General features: G+C 40.4%; 1 protein-coding gene across 50 annotated transcripts in view; it reads right to left on the bottom strand.

Annotated features, from left to right (window-relative positions):
• Window positions 1-20,004, bottom strand: part of AKAP13 (A-kinase anchoring protein 13) — a 373,116-nt gene that overhangs the window by 29,488 nt on the left and 323,624 nt on the right. For 25 of the 50 annotated variants that reach the window (XR_010151481.1, XR_010151483.1, XR_010151482.1 and 22 more), the window contains 6 exons: window positions 11,241-11,308; window positions 8,697-8,763; window positions 3,562-3,697; window positions 2,083-2,195; window positions 1,326-1,478; window positions 168-418 (listed from right to left, as the gene is read on the bottom strand). Coding sequence is in view for 46 of the 50 variants with exons in the window: in XM_054667098.2 (XP_054523073.1) it covers window positions 168-418; window positions 1,326-1,478; window positions 2,083-2,195; window positions 3,562-3,697; window positions 8,697-8,763; window positions 11,241-11,308 (788 nt within the window). In the remaining 4 variants the exon portion in view is untranslated. The remainder of the gene's footprint in view (window positions 1-167; window positions 419-1,325; window positions 1,479-2,082; window positions 2,196-3,561; window positions 3,698-8,696; window positions 8,764-11,240; window positions 11,309-20,004) is intronic. The other 25 variants (XM_009429769.5, XM_054667105.2, XM_054667108.2 and 22 more) reach the window with 4 other exon arrangements.

Here is a 20,004-nt window from a genome sequence, read left to right as displayed (position 1 = left end):
TGCATTTTACAGAAAAGGAAATCAAGGCTCCAGAGAAATTAAATAAGTTCCCTGAGCTTACACAGATAATAAATGGTAGAAAGAAGATGTGAATGCATGGCTGTGGAACCCCATGACTTCCCTTTTTCCCAGTGTATGTAAGAACCTGAGATCCTTCCCATTCTCACCTGATTTACAAGCACATCCCCTATCCTCTTGATGAGAAAGTTCTTTTCACTTTTATCCACCAGAGACTCCTTCTTCCGCTCCAGAATCCTCTGGAAGAATTGGCTATGGATACTGATCAGCTCATCCAAACAGGGGAACAGCTTTTCTACCATCTGCTGCTCAAAAAGCAGATCCGCCATCATCCCCTGGCTGTACACACCACTCATGATCTTGAGAGTGCGGACATGATGAAACTCTGTCTGCATCAACTCTAAAAGGAGGAAAAAGATCAAGTGTCAGGAACACTCTTCTATAAGCATTCTCCCTCAAAGATCATCTGCTGCAGTCCCAAAGCTAGTTTAGAGCCCAATTTGAACCTTAAAATTGGGTCAATAGCTATCTTTCCCCTAAAAGTGTTCTCGTTTTTTTGTTTTTTTTTAAGACAGGGTCTGGCTCTGTCACCCAGGCTGAAGTGCAGGCTGAAGTCATGGCTCATTGCAGCCTCAACCTCCTGGGCTCAAGCGATCTTTCTGCTTTAGCCTCTCGAGCAGCTGGGGCTGCAGGTACACGCCATCACGCCTGGCTGATTTTTGTATTTTTTATAGAAATGGGGTTTCACTATGTTCCCAGGCTGGTCTTGAACTCTGGGCTCGAGTGATCCACCCGCCTCAGCCTCCCACAGTGCTGGGATTACAGGTATGAGCCGCTGAGCCTGGTCAAGTGTTTTCATCTTATTCCTCTATTTTTTACGTGTCCTATTTTCTGATAATAGGTACACCGGATTCCATCAGTCTTAAATTATGATTTCCAAAGAGGTCTTCACTGGCTTCAGCACCTGTCGTAACTGACTGTATACCCAGTTCTCAGAAATGACTTGTGTTTAGTCTAGTTTTTTGTGTAGGTAAGGAACAAAACTGAGATATCTCTTTCTAGGACTGCTGTATAAATAAGTACTCATGTATAAGTACAATGTTCAGTAGAACTGAAAACAGAAGAGTGGGGCAAAAAGGAGATAGGATACAAACAGGACCATGTCTCTGTACCTTAAAGTTTTTAAAGGAAATCTTTTCAAGAAGCCACATACTAAAAAACTGATTTTTCATAGTCCAACAAATTACTGCTTAAAAATGCTGGAAAATGGAAATCAAATATAATCAGAGCAAAATGAAGACTCTCACCATATATTACTTCTTGCCGTTTGACCACATCTTTCTTTTGCTGTTTTAGAAACTTGCTGTCTATTATCCGACTCCAAGACTCTGCTTCCAGCTGTTTGGACTCAATCTCAAAGTCTCCCAGTAGTTGTCCTTCATTCATGTCTGTACCTACTCCTCAATATATCAAAAAATCAATATCAGAATCAGGTTTGTGACCTGTAGAATGAGCCTATGTTGGACTTTCCTCAAGATGATAGTTGATTTCATAAGACACATGAATACAGGGGATATTCACAGAGATCATATTCTAGTACCAGAAAAAAATCAATATCCTGTTCAGGAGTGACAGACTCTACATTCGAGACTTAGGTTAAGAGTAATAAACATGACATAAATCAAACATGATTACGACATGACTTCTATCTACACGAAGTTAAGAATTGGAAGGGACCTGGTACCTTTTCATATTTAAGAGAGCAGGCTTACAATTGCTCTGTGAGCTAGAACTGTGCATGTACAAAAGTCTAAGGGAAGGAAAAGATTTGTACTAAAGAGTATGCCCACATTGAAATAAATGACATCCTTCACTTGACAGCTGCTGGATGAGTCTGATTACGCAGTCATTACAAAGCACTGGACACTTTACTGACAATTTAGAGAATCTTCACGGGAAACAGAAGAGGCAGGTACTGTCACTCCATTAAGACTTATATTCTAGGTAATGACACACACACAGTCCCTACAGAGGCATAAAATACGGGCCATAACTTCCTCTTACCCTCATCAGTAAGTGATTCTGTTGATTCATTGACCTTGCTGATTTTATTTAGTGAGTCTGTTGAATGAGACAGGAATTTCCAGGTGTTTGACATGTTCTCATCATTGCCAACTCTGGGGACAAAAGAAAAATACATACTGTCAAATACATTCTGATAACCTATGGCTTGCATTCTTAAATGAGTACCTGAAGACTCCAGAATGACAACTGGCTGGAAGTACTACAGTGACTGAACACAAATTGCTTATATCGGGGCCACAGCAACATGCACATGGCCTGGTAACAAAGTCGGGAGCATTTAGTATCACTGGAGACTCAAATTGTGAGGACTTTTTGAGCCTTTTTAAAGAAAGTGATAAGAAGCAAGGGGAACTTTCTTCCATCAAACCATGTACACATTATATAAGAAACTTTCTGTCTAAAACTTATTGCCTAACCAGTACACTGTATTTTCTGTTCTCTAACTACAGATCTAGCACTTACGATCAACTATGTTCTCTTTGGACTTTCTCAATCCCAACTCACCAGCTAGCACAGCAGGCACCCAATTGATGTGTGAGTAGACACAATAGCAAGAACACTTTAAAGATCAACTTTTGAAAGTTACAATGCATACAAACTTTAGTAATGTTACAACTTTTGAAAAGTACACTTTTGGAAATAATGAGAATACAAAGACAAAACAAAACAAAACAAAACAAAAATACCTGAAACTTTTTAGAGGAGGAGAAAACATTAGCCAGCACAGAGGTTAGGAATTACAAACAAAAGGAGACTTTTGCATCCTTTAGTTAGGAATTTTGCTCCAAGATAGGTTAAAGAGATACTCTGAGTCCTACATTTGAAATGGCTTATTCACCCGACGGGAAGGCAGGCATCTTACCCAAAATAGTCAGCAACATCATTATCAGCCCCCTGCTAACCACTTGACAGCCAAGGCCTGGCCAGGAGACCAGAAAAGAAACTCAGTGCAAACGAGTGAGTGAGAACCTAATAGTAATAATTGGCTCAGCACTCACCTCCATGAAACTGACTTAAGTGTTAAAAGGCAAAGATGTAAAACAGAGGTAAGAAGAAACAAAACAACCAGATTTATCTGAACAACAGAAAAGCATGACATCTGTAAGTGGTTGCAACCCAAAATTCTGAATTAAATCACCCTTTTTCCTATTCCTACTTATTTTGATCTAAAAAATCATCTTTTTAGAACTCAGATTCTTCAAAAGTAGGGCTGATGATATACAAAAAGCCTACAGCAACCAGCCTGCTAAGGGTATTTAAAGGAGATCCTTGCAACAGAATGACCACCATGACATGCATCAGAAACATAATCCCCATCGTCCTTGTCTGCACCAACCCATGACCTTATAGATTTATTTCTTAAAAAAAAAAAAAAAAAAGCTTTTTGTCATATGATGTGATTATTATGCTCTGGTCACCTAGATGCCAACTGTGCTATCTTTAAATATCTCCACTTACCCAGTAATGTTCTGTATGGAGACACTTTTGGAGAGTGAGACACTCTGCTGGGATCGTCTATTGGCAAATATTGGGGTGGTAGTGGTTTCATCCACCAGGAGGACTGCGGACCGAGGACGCTCCTTGGGCTGTGAGGCTGCAAAAGGAGGACACTAACTGAAGCATCACCCATCCAGTTCCACCTAGTACTGACCCATCTGACAAATAACAAACAGAAGTAAGGCGCTTTACAGTGGATTTGCCCTGGAACTGTAAGTTTGTATAAAAACTCCATGGAGGATAGTTTGGTGATAACTACTGAAATTGTAAATGCCTATATTCTTCGATCCGGCAATTTCACTTTTAGGCTATGTTTATTTTACAAGATATACCTGCATATTCGTGAAATGATGTTATGTCCAAAGTTATTCAATGCAACACCATTGGTAAAAGCAAAAGACTGAAAATGACATGAGTATCACAAGAAGACTGGTGAATAAGTTATAGTACACCACACAGCAGAATACAATGCCACTTACAAAAAATGAGGGCACTTTCCAAGTACTGACACAGATAGATCTATCTCCAAGATCGATTAAGGGGAGGAAAATCAAAGTGCAGAACAAAGTATATAACAGGCTATCTTTCATGCTTAAAGGAAAGAAAAATAATCCAAGTTGTATTTACTTTAACAAGCGAACTCCAGGAAAATAAACAAAAAAAACTAAGAAGACTGGTTACCTCTGGGGTGGGATAGGCAACGGGGATAAAGAATCCTGTGGGAGTATTACGTATTTTAATATTTAAGCTGCAAATAAGATTGAAAGAATTTCTTTGTTTTTGAGATGCAGTCTTGTTCTGTCGCCCAGGCTGGAGTGCAGTGGCGCGATCTTGGCTCACTGCAAGCTCCGCCTCCTGGGTTCATGCCATTCTCCTGCCTCAGCCTCCCGAGTAGCTGGGATTACAGGCACCCGCCACCATGCCCGGCTAATTTTTGTATTTTTAATAGAGACGGGGTTTCACTACATTGGCCAGACTGGTCTCAAACTCCTGACCTCATGATCTGCCAGCCTCGGCCTCCCAAAGTGCTGGGATTACAGGCGTGAGCCACTGCACCTGGCCCCAAGATGGAAAGAATTTTAAGGGTAAAAGGAACCTTAGAGATAACTGGGAGCAGCGTTCTTTAGGACCGTTCACCATGAAGACATCTGGAGTGCCTGTTAGATATGGAATTTCAGCCCCCCCTTGTCTTCTAGGGGTGGAACCCAAGAGTCTACATATCTTACAGGCTCAAGTGATTCTTCTGCTCACTGCTAGCGAGCACAGATTTTGATGATTTCCTTTAATTTACAGATGAGGAAAATTTAACACTTGTTTAACACCCGTAACTACAGATGACCCTTGAACAACATGGGTTTGAACTACATAGATCCCCTTATATGTGGAATTTCTTCTGCCTCTGCCACCCCTGAGACAGCAAGACCAACCCTTCTTTTCTTCCTCTTCCTTCTTGGTCTACTCAATGTGAAAACGACAAGGATGAAGACCTTTATGATGATCTACTTCCACTTAACAAACAGTAAATATATTTTCTCTTCCTTATGATTTTTAAAATAACATTTTTTCCTTTGGCTTAATTTATTGTAAGAATACAGTATATAATACATATAACAAACAAAATGCATTAATTGACTGTTTATGTTATTGGTAAGGCTTCTGGTCAACAGTAGGCTATTAGTAGGTAAGTTCTGGGGGAGTCAGAAAGTTTTATGTGGATTTTTGACTGCATGGGGGTGGGGCTGGCACACCTATCATCTGAGTTATTCAAGGGTCAATTCTAATTTGTTCTCATAGTGCATATTTCTCATTAACATGACTAAAGAGGAAACTGGAGATCTAATTTGCTAAAGTGGTCACGCTGGCACTTGGGAACATTTTTCCTTGGTAATGGACTTGCTGTCCCATTCACAGGTTGCATTATCTGTCCATCCCCAGGAGTGTCAAGAGGTGAAGGAAATAAGACTGGGGTGGTAGTTATGACTTCACAGTATTTCAGGATGTCTTTGACTCAATGAGCATTAATATAATCATTAATTTCCAATTCAAATTCTATTTACAAGATGATGACACAATAAAATAGCAGAAACCCGACATTCTAAAACCTGACCAGATTCTAGCTGCAGAAAGTACACAAGGATTATGGGATGTGGCCCTACCCCTCTGCCCCCACCCCCACCCCCACCCAAGAGAAAAAGAGCAAGTGGGTAGAAAAGAGAATGAGCTTAAGAGTTAAAGGGCCTGGAGCATAACCTGAATGTTTCTGAAGGGAGGTCAGTGAGCGGATAAAATCTGATGGAGGAAGAAAACACTAGTTCTTGAAGAATTGCAAGGATGTGGATGGGTCAGAAGAAAAATGAGAGGACAATTCTGATGAGAAGAACCACGGAATGAAGGCAGAAGTAATTATGTAGTATTAATGTAAAAGGGAGACACAGAGTAGAAGAGGAAGCAGGTAGAAGGAATTAGTGAAAGGGCTGGAAAAGCAGAATGATGTTAGGCAGAGCTCATAATAACTTGTATCTAAAAGCCAGCATAGGGGGAAGAAAATAACAGCTTTCCTTATTTGTAACCAACCCATATTCTACCCAAGTAAGTGACTCAATATTGCTGTTTCCTTATTTGTGATGATTATAGCAGTGAAAGCTAACACTTAAGGAATGTTTTCTGCTAAGTACTTTATAGGTATGATCTGATTTAAACCTGACTACCACCCTATGATACTATTATCATCCCCTTTTACAGAGGAAGAAAATGAGGCACAGAGAGGTTTGGTAATGTCCAGTTACACAGCTCTTAAGCAGTAGTGTCAGACTTGAATCCATACAATTAGAATTCACAATCTGTACTCTACACCACTATGTTGCCTCAGTGGAGTACAACAGGAATAAGAATATTTGTGGGAGGGCCAGCTACAGTGGCTCACGCCTATAATCCCAGCACTTTGGGAGGCCAAGACAGACAGATCCCTTGAGGTCAAAAATTCGACACCAGCCTAGCCAACATGGTGAAACCCTATCTCTAGTAAAAATACAAAAATTAGCTGGGTGTGGTGGCTCACACCTGTAATCCCAGCTACTTGGGAGGCTGAGGCAGGAGAACTGCTTGAACCCAGAAGGCGGATGTTGCAGTGAGCAGAGATTGTGCCACTGCACTCCAGCCTGCGTGACAGAGTAAGACTGTCTCAAGGAAAAAAAAAAAAATACTTGTGGGGATCAAAGGTAATACTCATGAACCTTGCACATAATAGGCATTTGTTTTTAAGAAAGACATGAAAATAAGAAAGAAAACAGACTTCTGAAACAACAGATAATGTCACAAGAAAAAAAGCATTTTAGGAAGCTAGACATAAAAAGTATGTGGAATGGGTAAGATCACAGACTAAAAGTGGGTATCAACCTGGAGAAGCTCCTCTTCCAGTCATCTACGTGTGAAGATGGATAAAAACCAGATTAAATATATCTAAAGGGAATCACTCTCTTCTGGGAGTGTAGACTAGTACAGCCATTCAGGAGCTATCTGGAAGTACTCAGAGAAATTGGGCATAAAGGAGCGGTTTTCAAGCTTGAGTGGGCATCAGAATCACCTGGAGGATCTATTAAAACACAGACCAGGCTGGGTGCGGTGGCTCATGCCTGTTATCTCAGCACTTTGGGAGGCCAAGGCATGAGGACTGCTTGAGGCCAGGAGTTTGAGACGAGCCTGGGCAACGTAGTGAGACCCCGTCTCTACAAAAAAAATTAAAAAATCAGCCAGGCATAGCGGCGCACACCTGGAGTGCCAGCAACTCAGGAATCTGAGGTGAGGGGATTTCTTGAGCCCAGGAGTTTGAGGTTACAGTGAGCTATGATCACACCACTGCACTCCAGCCTGGGTGACAAAGCAAGACCCTGTCTCTATTAAACACACTCCCACACACCACAAAAAAACACAGAATGCTGGTCCCATCCCACGGTTTGTGATTCACAGATCAGGGTGGGGCCCAAGAATCTTTACTTCTAAAAACCTACATTTTCAAGAACACTGCCTGGGAAGTCTCACAGAAGCTCCCATGGAGCCAGCTAAGAAGATATTAATCATTGCATTATTTATGGTAGTAGCTGGAAGCAAAGTAAATATTCTGTCTCTAGGGGAACTTTAAATGTGAAATATGCTTATGAAAGAATACCATGCCATAGTATGAAACAATAGCGTACAATAACATGCATATCTCAAAACGATATTGAGTGAAAAAAATAAGCAGAACATATAAGCATAAGTCATATTATCTAATTTAAATTCATACAAAATAATACATTTTTTTCAAAGTATACATATGTCTAAAAATATGGCAGATTAGAAGGACATACATTAAATATACTACAGTGGGAATGAGACAGGGAATGGGGAGTGAAAAGGGAAAAGTATCAGTAAAATCAAAGTGGAGTCTTCTATGCACTTTTGAAAATGGTTTGATGTGAATGGAAGAGTGTGATTTACTCAATTCTGAATAACATTTGAGGTCCTTAGAAATAATTTTAAAAAGAACTATTTTCTATAACTTCTCAGTTTAGAAAGAAGTTTAGGCCAGGCATGGTGGTGCATGCCCGTAATCCCAGCTACTGGGGAGGCTGAGGCAGGAGAATCGCTTGAACCAGGGAGGCGGAGGTTGCAGTGAGCCGAGATTGTGCTATTGTACTCCAGCCTGGGCGACAGAGAGAGACTCCGTCTCAAAAAAATAATTAAAAAAAAGTTTAACAAGCCAGATCTCATTTGATTTGTATGATTGTAAGGCACTAAAAACAAGTCTTTTAATTCTCAACTATTATTAAAGAGGAAATTGAGATGCGCAGGGGTCACTTGCTTAAACACACAGGGCAAAGGTGCTGCCTTTAAGCTAATACACAGACTGTTTTAGAAACCTTCCAAGAGGGTTTGATGGTATAATGTTAAGGTATGGGTCAAGGAATCTGCAGGATAAAACAGCAGCCTTCTCTCACTTACCACAAAATAGGTATTCATATCTTGACTATGAATAATAACTGAATATTACAACAGCATTTTTACATTCAGAACCAGAAAGTCAGAAAGGGAATTGAGAGGTGGGCTGAGCTACTTACGCTTGTTTCTCATAATGACCGTGGGCAGTGATGATGTGTCATGTGCCTGAAGGCTCCCTTTGGGCTGCTAAAGAGAAAGAAAGTAAGTCCATTGACCAAATTCACCTCTGTCAAGCCCTGAGAAGCCGAGTAGGAAGGGAGCAAGCAGTTCAGCTTCCTTTCCCACTCTGCTTTTTGCACTGCCCTAAGCACCCTGTGTCCCAGCCACGGTCGCCCCCAATTGCCATCCTCTAAGCCTGCCACGTACTCCAATGCCGTAGATGCTGTCTATCCTGCCTGGAATGCTTTTCTCACCTTCAGAAGCATGGCATTCTTCCCCTTTAAGACGATTTAAGGGTTGCCTCCTTGGTAAAGCCATCTATAGCTTCTCTCCTCTCCTCACCCAAGGCAGTGACTGGCACCTTTCTCATTTATAGTAACTGTCCGTCTTCCCCAGTAGATTGCTGGTGCCTTAAGGGCAGCATCTTTTGACTTTTGCATTTCATTTCCAGTAACTAGCATTTACAAGGTGCTAAATTATTGGGTAAAATACTAATTTTAGTTAATACTTTCGTTGTAGCCATGTAGCAAAAATAGTTTGAGAGATTATAGATTGAGGCAATTAATCTGAGATAAATCATTAGAAGAAATAGGTTACTTCCTATTTAAAATGAAATTCCAGGCAGGGTGCGGTGACTCACACCTGTAATCCCAGCACTTTGGGAGGCTGAGGTGGGTGGATCACCTCAGGTCAGGAGTTCGAGACCAGCCCAGCCAACATGGTGAAACCCTGTCTCAACTAAAAATATAAAAATTAGCTGGGCATGGTGACGGGCACCTGTAATCTCAGCTACTTGGGAGGCTGAGGCAAGAGAATTGCTTGAACCTGGGAGGTGGAGGTTGCAGTGAGCCAAGACTGTGCCATTGCACTCCAGCCTGGGTGACACAGTAAGACTCTGTCTCTAAAATAAAATAAAATAAAATTCCCCCTTTTAGGTTATATTCTCTTATATGGGAGATGCTATATCTCTATCATGATCATTCTGTATAAACTAGTACATTCACAACAATTGAGTCTTATCAGAGATCACAAACTCAAATGACTATGGTGCCGGCAGGTAACAAATGACAGAAGCAAGCTGGGGTGGGGTGGGGTGTGGGAAGGCAGTGGCGGCCTGGAACTGGCATATCCTGTCTAAAGGAGGCAGCACCACTCAGCTCCAGCCATCCCTCCCCCTCCCTCCCTGTGAGGTGCTCAGGCGCCACTGATGGAGCCAACTCCTGCCCTCAGCCTGCTTAATGAGTTTGGAGCTTATATTCTAGTGGGGGGAAGATACAGACTATAAAAAACTATATAATAATAAATAAAGATGGGTAAATACAGACTCTAAGAAGGTGATAAGTACTATGGAAAAAAGGAAAAACTGGGAGTGCTGGGTACAGGGAAATATCAGGGAGCCAAGGGTTATAAATCTTCCAGTTTTTTCAGGAGAACTTAAGAATCCAAACTGATATAAAACATGATTTTGAAAGAGCTGCACTAACTCACATTTAAAAAATACTACATGAGCCAAACAAAATATGTGTCCATGGGCTAAAGAAGATCTGGGCTATCCTATTTTTTGCCATTTTGACACTAGTTTTAGTGCTTCTCAAAGTAAGGTCCTCGGACTATCAGCATCATCTGGGAACTTACTAGAAATGCAAATTCCTGGACTCTCCCCCAGAATCTGAAACTCTGGGAGTGGGGCTCAGTAAGTTGTCTTTCAATAAGCCCTCGAGTTGATTCTGATGCACATTCCAGATTGAGGTCATGGCACTAGATAACTGTGTTTGGTGACTGACGAAGCACACAGCTCATTAATCATCTGTGTCGACATAGTTGGAAAGCACTCCTTTGACAAGGAATGAAGAGACACTTACAGGTGACTAGAACATTGAAAACCTCACAGGCTACCTAAAAGGTATGGCCCCTAACCCACACTTTTTTTTTAAGGGCCACTGGAAAAGCATGATTACATAGCATACATGCTCAGGGCAGATACCACCATAAAACAGGCACTTTCTATTCTTACGTCATGTGATCAGAGCCACCTATATTACATACCTGAGGAGAAAAGTGCTACCAGACAGGCTGGGGCTAACCATAACACCCTCCCCACCCCCACCAGCAGGTCAATGCCCCTGACCTCCACCTGCCGCCCTGATAGTCCTGAAGGAGGAAGACAGGTGTATGAACAGCAGGGTAGGCCTGCAGACATAGTTAAGAAGAAAACCACTTTAAGAGCAATACGGAAATATTAAAATCACGAAGAAATGTATATTGAACGTGAAGAAGTCCTGAAAGCATTTTCTTTTCTGAAAGTCTAATTCTCCAGTGTTACTCAAGAAGAGGATTGATCGCTTAAGAGAAAAAATATTTTTTAGTTATAATTTGTTCTCAAAGTTGGTACCAAATGATTAAAATAAACAAAATCCACCACAACCTCAACTCTCCCAACTCCCGAGGATTTTGCTGGTTTAAACCCTTTTATTTTAAGCCTTGGTTTAGCCGGAAAGTCTTACCTTCATTTTGACCTTTGCACAGGAGGCTAGACTTTCTCGGCAGCCTTTGTGGACAAAAGCACTGCAATCTGAAAAGAAAGCAAACCCAAGGTCACATGGACAAAGCAAACAGATCCCCGATTCTGAGTTTCCACTGCTGCCACAAGTGGCCTCTGAATTTCAAAGCGAAGTCACTCACATGTGAGAATGTGACTGAAATCAAACTGCAGTCCTCTTCTAGGAAGCAGGTCTGTGATGTTATTTGGAGGAGGAAAAACACGAGCAGATGTGATTTTTTTTTTTTTTTCGGTGTTTGTGTCTTTATTTGGAAACCAGGAGACAGATTACAGCTTAATGAGAGGAACAACGACTCAAGTGATCTGATGGGAAGGGTGAGTTTCCTGGCCCTTAGGAAGCAACAGATGTGATTTCTAATCAACAAAAACTAGTTAAGTCTGGAACTTTTCAGACAGGAAGCTGAGAGGCTACCAAAACTAAAAGTGAAAGTGTCTGCCATCAATGTATAAGTCTAAATTACAAATAAATACATTAATAAAGCCCCTAACAGGGGTTACAAAATTTGTATGACTGTAATAAAGCACAGAATATAAAATCTGAAAAGCTTAACTACGCTGGGCTTTTTGCACCCCATTCTCTGAGACAGGAACCACACACGAAAGGTCACTGGAACCCCCACATGCACCTCTGGGAACTGTGACTTAAGAGAAAATGGAGACTTCTTGAAAGATAAAGCAGAAACCACAATTTGGCAAGGACAGCATTTTATCTCAATTCCTTTACTTTTCACTCCCTTGGCCTACAAAGGGCCACTGACGTAAAAACCCAGGCCTCTGTGTCTCAGAAGGCTTACCATCAGCTCTCAGCGCTGCTATAAAGTCACATAACAGAACTGTTCCAGGAAGCCAGAGGTAAAGCAGAAACAAGTGAAAGATCTGCCTGTGGGGACACTCGAGGAGACACTCTCATGGGAAGGGCTCACTCAGGAAATCAACCACAGATACCATTCACTAGGCAATGCCTCACAGAGTGATTCAGGAAGCATCACAGGTCCTGCCTACATCAACTCACCAGTTAAGGGCCAACATCTCTTTTAGCCTAGACACATGGATTTGTGGGGGACTGGAGTGATGATGGGGAGGGGAGGAAACCAGAAAGGAGACTGCTAGAATCCCAGACCTCAAAGGCCTTTTCCATGCCTTTTGTAACACTTCCTTTAACACCCACTTGGTTCACAGGTCTCCTCCTTAATACCACTGGCACAGTGTATTGAGACTCTCTTAGGTTTTTCTCTATCCCCTCTCTGGGGCAGGGACCATTCACCCACTGCTGAATCTTCAAATTAAGCCTCTCCAGCATAGTGCCTAGCTCATGCATCCTATTCAAATGCTCCTCTCTCGGCCCTACTATGCCTATTTAAACTAAAATTAGATGAATTCCCTGACACAGCCTTGATTACAGTATGTCAAACATCAATTTAGTAACAGAAAAGGACAAACAGCTGTCAAACTAAATTTGACGTAGGTCCTGGCTCTACATGTATGTATGTACTAGTATGACCCTAGTCCCTTCTCAACAGGCCTCCATTTCCTCATCTATAAAATTAAAAAGGAGGAATCACATTTTCCCCCAGGTTCCCTCTGCTGTGATTCTATCAGATGGGTAAGTGAGTTTCAGGCTGCTGGACCCACAGCAAGAAGCGTAACAAAGTGGTCGAGGCAAACGGCTTTATTTATTTTCTAGTAAGCCAAAACATGTTTCTGCCCATCCTCACGAGCACTATTCTTACTCAGGGTGTATGGTGCACCTCCCCTCCTCTGCCACAGAGATGCCCGGGACTTGCAGCTGGCATGCTCCTTTCTGGTTTCTTCCTCTCCCATTAGTTGATCCATCATCTCCTTCCCATGCACAGACTTGAAAGCCCACCCCACTCAAACCCTTTCTCTTCACAAATCCCCACTCAGCTAAAGTCTTTCAAATACATCATCTTTAAGTCCATTTCTCTTTCCCTTCTACAGAAAAAGTATAAAAAGACTATGAGCAGGCAAAGTCAATGATTAGTAGATCTATGTTTATCAGCGTGCTGAATCCTCAATATATAATGCTGAAGAGAATAAAGCAAATTACAAAAAGAGGTACTGTATGGTAGTATTTATGTAGGCTAAAAACAAAAACAAATTATATGTTGTTTATGTATGAAAATAAATTATAAAACACAGACTACGAATGCACTCAATTCATGACAGTCCTTGTCCTTGGGGAGGAAGGAAGATGCATGGAGCAGGGAAACAAAGGGGAATCTGAACTTAACCATAATGGTTTCTTAAAAAGTGAAACAATCTGAAGCCGTCTGACAGAATGTTACTATGTGTTCATTCTGAATCATGGACACATATGTGATAAATTACCTATGTATAATACTTTGTATTAACATTTTTCAAAATTAAAAAAAATTTTTAATTTTAAAAAAATCATCACACTCTAATGTCGTTCAAAGTTCCTTGGATTTGCTTATAAACATTTCCATATCCTTTTGCATAATCCATTTATTGCATCTTGTGATAACTTAAAGATAAGATTTTATTGTCTTATAATCCAGTTAAAAAAGTATATTTTTTTCTTTTGTTTTACTGAAAATCTATAATATTTTAGGCACCTAAGGGCAACACAGGAGGTGGTAGATTTGCTGGAGAACCAGCTACTAATTCTGATCTGCAAAAGTGACCAAGAACACTATGGGCAGAATTTGTTTCCAAGTTCTGTTCTTTCTGTTCCTTTCTTCCCAACCAGTTCCAACACCCTACAGAGATTTAAGCAATGATGATTTTTAAGGGAGTGGCACTATCACTTAAAAAGGTTTCAGCAATATTCAAACTCTCAGGCCAGTGTTTGAGTGTCTGAGATGAACATAAAAGCAGAAAAAAATCATTTAAAATGTGCTTGTAGTAAAGAACTTTTCACATAAATTCACTTTTAATTAATTGAAACATGTCCCCAAACCCACAACCCAGCTGGAAGTTTAACACGCTCTATATTATGGTCATGAGTCTTCTCTTAGTGATAGTTTGCATGGACATCTCCTTAACATGCTGAAGTACCTACTTGAAAAACACTCAACTTGTTTCCAAGTTGTCCTGGACTCAATTCACAGTGACAGTTTTAGTGCTGTGCGTGGGTGATTTAGAAACTTCAGCCCCACTGACATCAGCCAAAGTCATGAGATTAAAATCTTACTCTCTGTTTGGGAAAACAGAAAACTACCAAGAACACAAGAATTGAAGACAAATCTAATACATTTTTAAGCTCTCTGCCACAAACCATACCATGTTGTTATGAAGATCAGAGAATAATTATCTGGCCTTTTATTTATTTATTTGATAGATTTCCTAATAGCAGTAGGCAATATGCTTTCATTTTTTAAAATTCTTCAAAAAGGTCTCAGCACAGTGGTGTATGGGAACAGAGCTGATCCCTAATCGGATTCCTCTGTACCTAAAACAAACAGCCCAGCCTTCAACTTCTTTCTTTGCTACAAGGAGGCATCAAACCAAAGAAAATGAAGTTAAACCCACATGACTGGAAACTATCATCTATCTATTGCTGTATCTTTTTTTTAACCCATGCCACCAACCACCACAGATCTTTGGTGAATGGTTATATACTATGTGTTTTTTATCTTTCGGAAGAAAAATAAAACAAACCATTAGTGAGGCTAACTTAAGAAAATCAACTTTATACAATGATAAGAGGAGTGGCCATGCCAAACTGAAATGAAATGACAGAATATCAAAGGACTGCCTACACAGAAACGAGCCACCTTTGGGAGCTGAGTCATATGCAGCCAAGGCTCTGACAAAAGAGGTCTTCCAGTACTTCAGTTCACTGATCATCACTTGGGAATAGGCTGAAGACTTCTGACTGTTCTGCCTACAGATGTGAGCAGCAAAATCTAACTGGGAAAAATGACCTGATTCTTCTCCAGGACACGAGTTGAGGAATTACCTTTAAGGATAGAAATGTACAACTTTCTCCTATCATTTCAACTCTAACCAAGAAAATGAAAATAAAACAAAAAGCAGTTAAATATGAGCAAATTTAGAAATGCATGCTACAAAATTCTTTCTGCAACTTTAAACTTCTTGTTTACAATCTTTAACAGAGACCCTGTCTCTCAAAAAAAAATTATTAAATATATGTGTGTGTGTATATATATATATATATATACTTTTTTTTTGAGATGGAGTCTTGCTTTGTCACCCAAGCTGGAGTGCAGTGGTACGATCTTGGCTCACTGCAACCTCTGCCTCCTGGGTTCAGGTGATTCTGCTGTCTCAGCCTCCTGAGTAGCTGGGATTACCGGTCCATGCCACTACGCCTGACTAATTTTTTGTATTTTTAGTGGAGATGGTATTTCGCCATGTTGGCCAGGCCAGGCTGGTCTCAAACTCCTAACCTCAGGTGATCCACCCGCCTCAGCCTTCCAAAGTGCTGGGATCACAGGCGTGAGCCACGGCACCTGGCCAATAAATAAAATCTTTGGGGGATTTGAGACATCGCCCTATCTGGACTAAGAGTGCTTATATGCAAAAGGCATGTGAGATGTTCTTGGTAGCTGGTGTAATAACCACAGTGCTGATGAACAGAACAAGAAGAAAGCCACAAAAAAGAGCCAAATCATCTCAGCTGAAGTAGCCCCAGCAGCAGTTTTCGTAACAACACTGGTAAACAAAAATGAAATAAAATGAAAGTATTCTGCTTAAAAAAGAATTGCCTTTATTGCTTAGGGTCTTTTTTTACCTTCCTTTTCCCTAAGTAATAAACTTCCTTCCTTTAATCAACTATATGTATTTTCTTCTCTCATATAAGCAATGAACTATAAATGCCAGAAAACTGTCTAGAGGGCAACTTTTCTGATGAAATCAGAAGTAAAATCTAACCATCACACACATTCTAAATTCTTATGTTTCCTACTTAGATTGCAGCTGGTTTACTTGTTTATTTTTTATGTAAAAGAAACAACCTACCACAAAAGTACTGAAATGCTGCTAGCACAACAGAAAATAAATCAGCAATAATCTCAGTATCATTTTACATCTGTTTAAAGCAAGCAAAACAGAACCACTGGCAAGACCCCAAAACCTGAACATAACAAATTCCTTATTCTGAAAGACCCCACTAAGTCACTAAGCTTTTCAAAGAACAAATTATTTGTGGCAGCTGGAAAGAACAGCTGACTATTCAAGGACAGCTTTACATAATAGAGAAATAAGAGTTGAAAAGACATTCCTCTATTAACCCTGTTAAAGTCACCTAATCCTAAAGCAAGAGTAGCGTTTTGGCTGAGATAAAAAGTCCCAGTTTCTTGTATAAACCATCATAACATATCATCATGATGGACTATATGGCTGATCTTTCTAACCACAAGTCAAAGGTGACTATGCAGTGCTGAGGGTATGAAGCTCTATCCAGGGGTCAGCCAAACAGGGTTACACTTAACCACAATGGGAAGCCACTGTCTCCTAAGAGCACAAAGGTTTCCTAGGAGGTAAACGACTAACTGCATGGATGCTACATTTCCTACGACTCCTGGGAAGATCCTGGACATGAGACGCGATGGAGGGAAGTGACGAAAGATTCTGTGTCCCCAAATTACTCATATTTTCTACTTCCTGCCAAGATAACACATGGGACTTCCTACATACAAACATTCAGCTTCTTCAGGAAGCTGAAGATAATCAGCCCATTACTTTGGTTCCTTTGAGAAGATGACTACATACTATTTTGTTGCTTTCAATCCTTTTCACTCCTTTTGTGTGTGTGTGTGTGTGTGTGTGTGTGTGTGTGTGTGTGTGTCAGAGTCTTGCTCTGTCGCCCAGGCTGAAGTGCAATGGCGCGATCTTTGGCTGACTGTAACCTCCGCCTCCCGGGTTCGAGCAGTTCTCCTGCCTCAGCCTCCCGAGTAGCTGGGGATTACAAGCGCCCACCATCACGCCCAGCTAATTTTTTGTATTTTTAGTAGAGACGGGGTTTCACCATGTTGGTCAGGCTGGTCTTGAACGCCTGATCTCGTGACCCACCTGCCTTGCCCTCCTAAAGTGCTGGGATTACAGGCGTGAGCCACCGTGCCTGGCCTACCCCCTTCTTTTTATAAGAGGCAGGCTGCAGACTGTCTTACATAAACCTTAATGCTATCACCAGATGTTGAGACTATTTCTACATTACTTCTGGAGTAGGGTGGTATGCAAATTAAAGAATGTATTTTTGAAACTTAGGTGCATATTAGGGTAACAGTCAAGCCCAACTTAAACTATTCCTTTTTGCTGTCTGATACTTTTCAGTTTAAACCTCAAATATGGCCAGGCGTGGTGGCTCACGCCTGTAATCCCAACACTTTGGGAGCCTGAGGAGGGTGGATCACCTGAGGTCAGGAGTTCAAGACCAGCCTGGCCAATATGGTGAAACCCCAACTCTAATAAAAATACAAAAAAAAAAATTAGCCAGGTGTGGTGGCGTGTTCCTGTAGTCCCAGCTACTTGGGAGACTGAGGCAGAAGAATCGCTTGAACCTGGGAGGAGGAGGTTGCAGTGAGCCGAGATTGCGCCACTGTACTCCAGCCTAGGTGACAGAGTGAGACGCCGTCTCAAACAAACAAAAAACAAAAAAAAACCCTCAAATATGTTAACTCTTTTTCCTGGTTTTTGCTGAGCAGGTAGAACTAAGATAATCTCTGATATTTGATTAGATCAAGCCATTACCAAAAATCAAAGAACAACTAGCAAAGGTTATTATGACCCCTGTCCCCACCGACAGACTTCCCAAACAGAAAAGACTTTAGTCTAGTGATAACACACTGGACTTCATGAAATAACGTGCCTCCAGAAAAAGCAAATTCCTTGGGTGACTTCATATTAAAAAAAGTCCCATTCCACTTATAAACACTATTAGCACAGAACCAGTGGCCAATCGACTATTTCGCTGGTTTTCCAAAATACTAGAAAAACTCTAAAAAGTCTTATATGAAATATTAATATACTGTGTTCAAATATGTAAAATAGTACAGATTTATTTTGAGTTGCAATTTTAATATTTACTTTCAAAGTTAATGAGAACAATGAAGCAGCTGTGATGAACTAAAAACGTGAGGTCAGAGGTGCATGACATTCGCAATTCACTTACCTACCACAACCTCTAATTTCTTTCTCTATTTAATTTTGAGTACATGACACAGAGAACATCTTAACGTTCTTCATGTAGATAAATAACCAATATTAGCAGTTTTTTTTTAATGGCTTGCCTTGCAATCACAGTATAATCTTCAATTAATTAGAGATGGAAGGAAAAATACAAATGAATAGGTAGGCTGATAGCTAAAGCTGATATGTTGATGTTAAAATTTGGGAATTATACCTTTAAGAAGGTATGTTTTTATGTAGTTTTAAATATACACAAATTCAGAAATCTGTGGAGCTTCCAAACACCTGACATCCTGAAAGCTACTGCCCTATCCATTAAACTAATTACTACACAGAAGTGTGGCTGAGAATCTCAGACCCTCAAACCTTTCATACAGTTTTCCCCAGTCAATACCAAACCCTACACAAGTGATTCTTGTGTAGTACCTCTGGCATCGTTGGGCAATGGAAGTCTCCAAGAGGTAACCCAGATCTTGCTCTCCAGAGGCGGTTCTAGCACATACGACACTGATAGCGTAAGGAGTCTAATAACTTGTGGTGTCCTAGCTATGTGTGCTTGTGTCCTAGCTATGGACTCATCCAGGGAGTCCAGTAAAAGAGAATTTCTATCATGTTTAACAGGAAGACATATCAAGAAAGCAAAAATGGGCTTAGGATGCCTGTGCATTCTCCTACATTAACTGAATATTTCTGCTATCTGATAAATTTATTATATGCCAGTTACAGGTTTAATTCTGAGTGATAGTCTAATGTAGACAAAGACTTAATATAGCCAAAGAGGGCAAATTTCAACTATTTGTAACCTAGAAATAATGTATATACACAAGTCAATGGCAATACAAGGCTAAATATACACTGGCATATATTAGACAACTTCTTTTAGCCTGAACTTAAAATTGCAAAATTATCTGGAGCTAGTCATGGAAAGGTACAGCCACTCATTATAACCATAAGCCAAAGGTTCTTAAATCTATTGTCCTCTATAGCACAAGATTCTTTGGGTCTTCAAAAAGATTGTCTATAACTTTCAACCTTAAATCTCCTGATAATGTTTCACATCACAATCCAGAACTGAGAGTTGGTAGATCAACTATACTACTTCTGATTCAAGCTGGTGCTATCAATAACAGTGGTAGAACAACTCTCCTCAAGGCTTATAAGCTTACTCTGTTCTGGTAGTAATTCTGCTTTGTCCATTAAATTCTCAAATCAAATACCAACTTATTTTGTGCCTTCATCAGAGATCAGCTGATAAATAACTAGAAAAACCTTTGAAACTATCAGTGGTCCAATATTTACATTTTGTTTTTAGACATACAAATAATATGTAAGTACATTCTCTAAAAATTCAAACAATCTAAAAAAATAAAATAAAGAGTCCTCTTCAACTCCTTTTCTCCTTATTTCTCTTTCTTCAGATTGTTAACAGTTTGGTGTATAGCCTTTCAGATATTTTTGTAAAAAGAATTTTTTTTTTTGAGATGGAGTTTCACTCTTGTTGCGCAGGCTAAAGTGCAGTGGTGTGATCTTGGCTCACTGCAACCTCTGCCTCCTGGGTTCAAGTGATTCTCCTG

The sequence above is a fragment of the Pan troglodytes genome, chromosome 16 (assembly GCF_028858775.2).
Source record: "Pan troglodytes isolate AG18354 chromosome 16, NHGRI_mPanTro3-v2.0_pri, whole genome shotgun sequence".
NCBI classification, from domain to species: domain Eukaryota; kingdom Metazoa; phylum Chordata; class Mammalia; order Primates; family Hominidae; genus Pan; species Pan troglodytes.
This window is presented reverse-complemented; position numbering and strand designations above follow the sequence as displayed.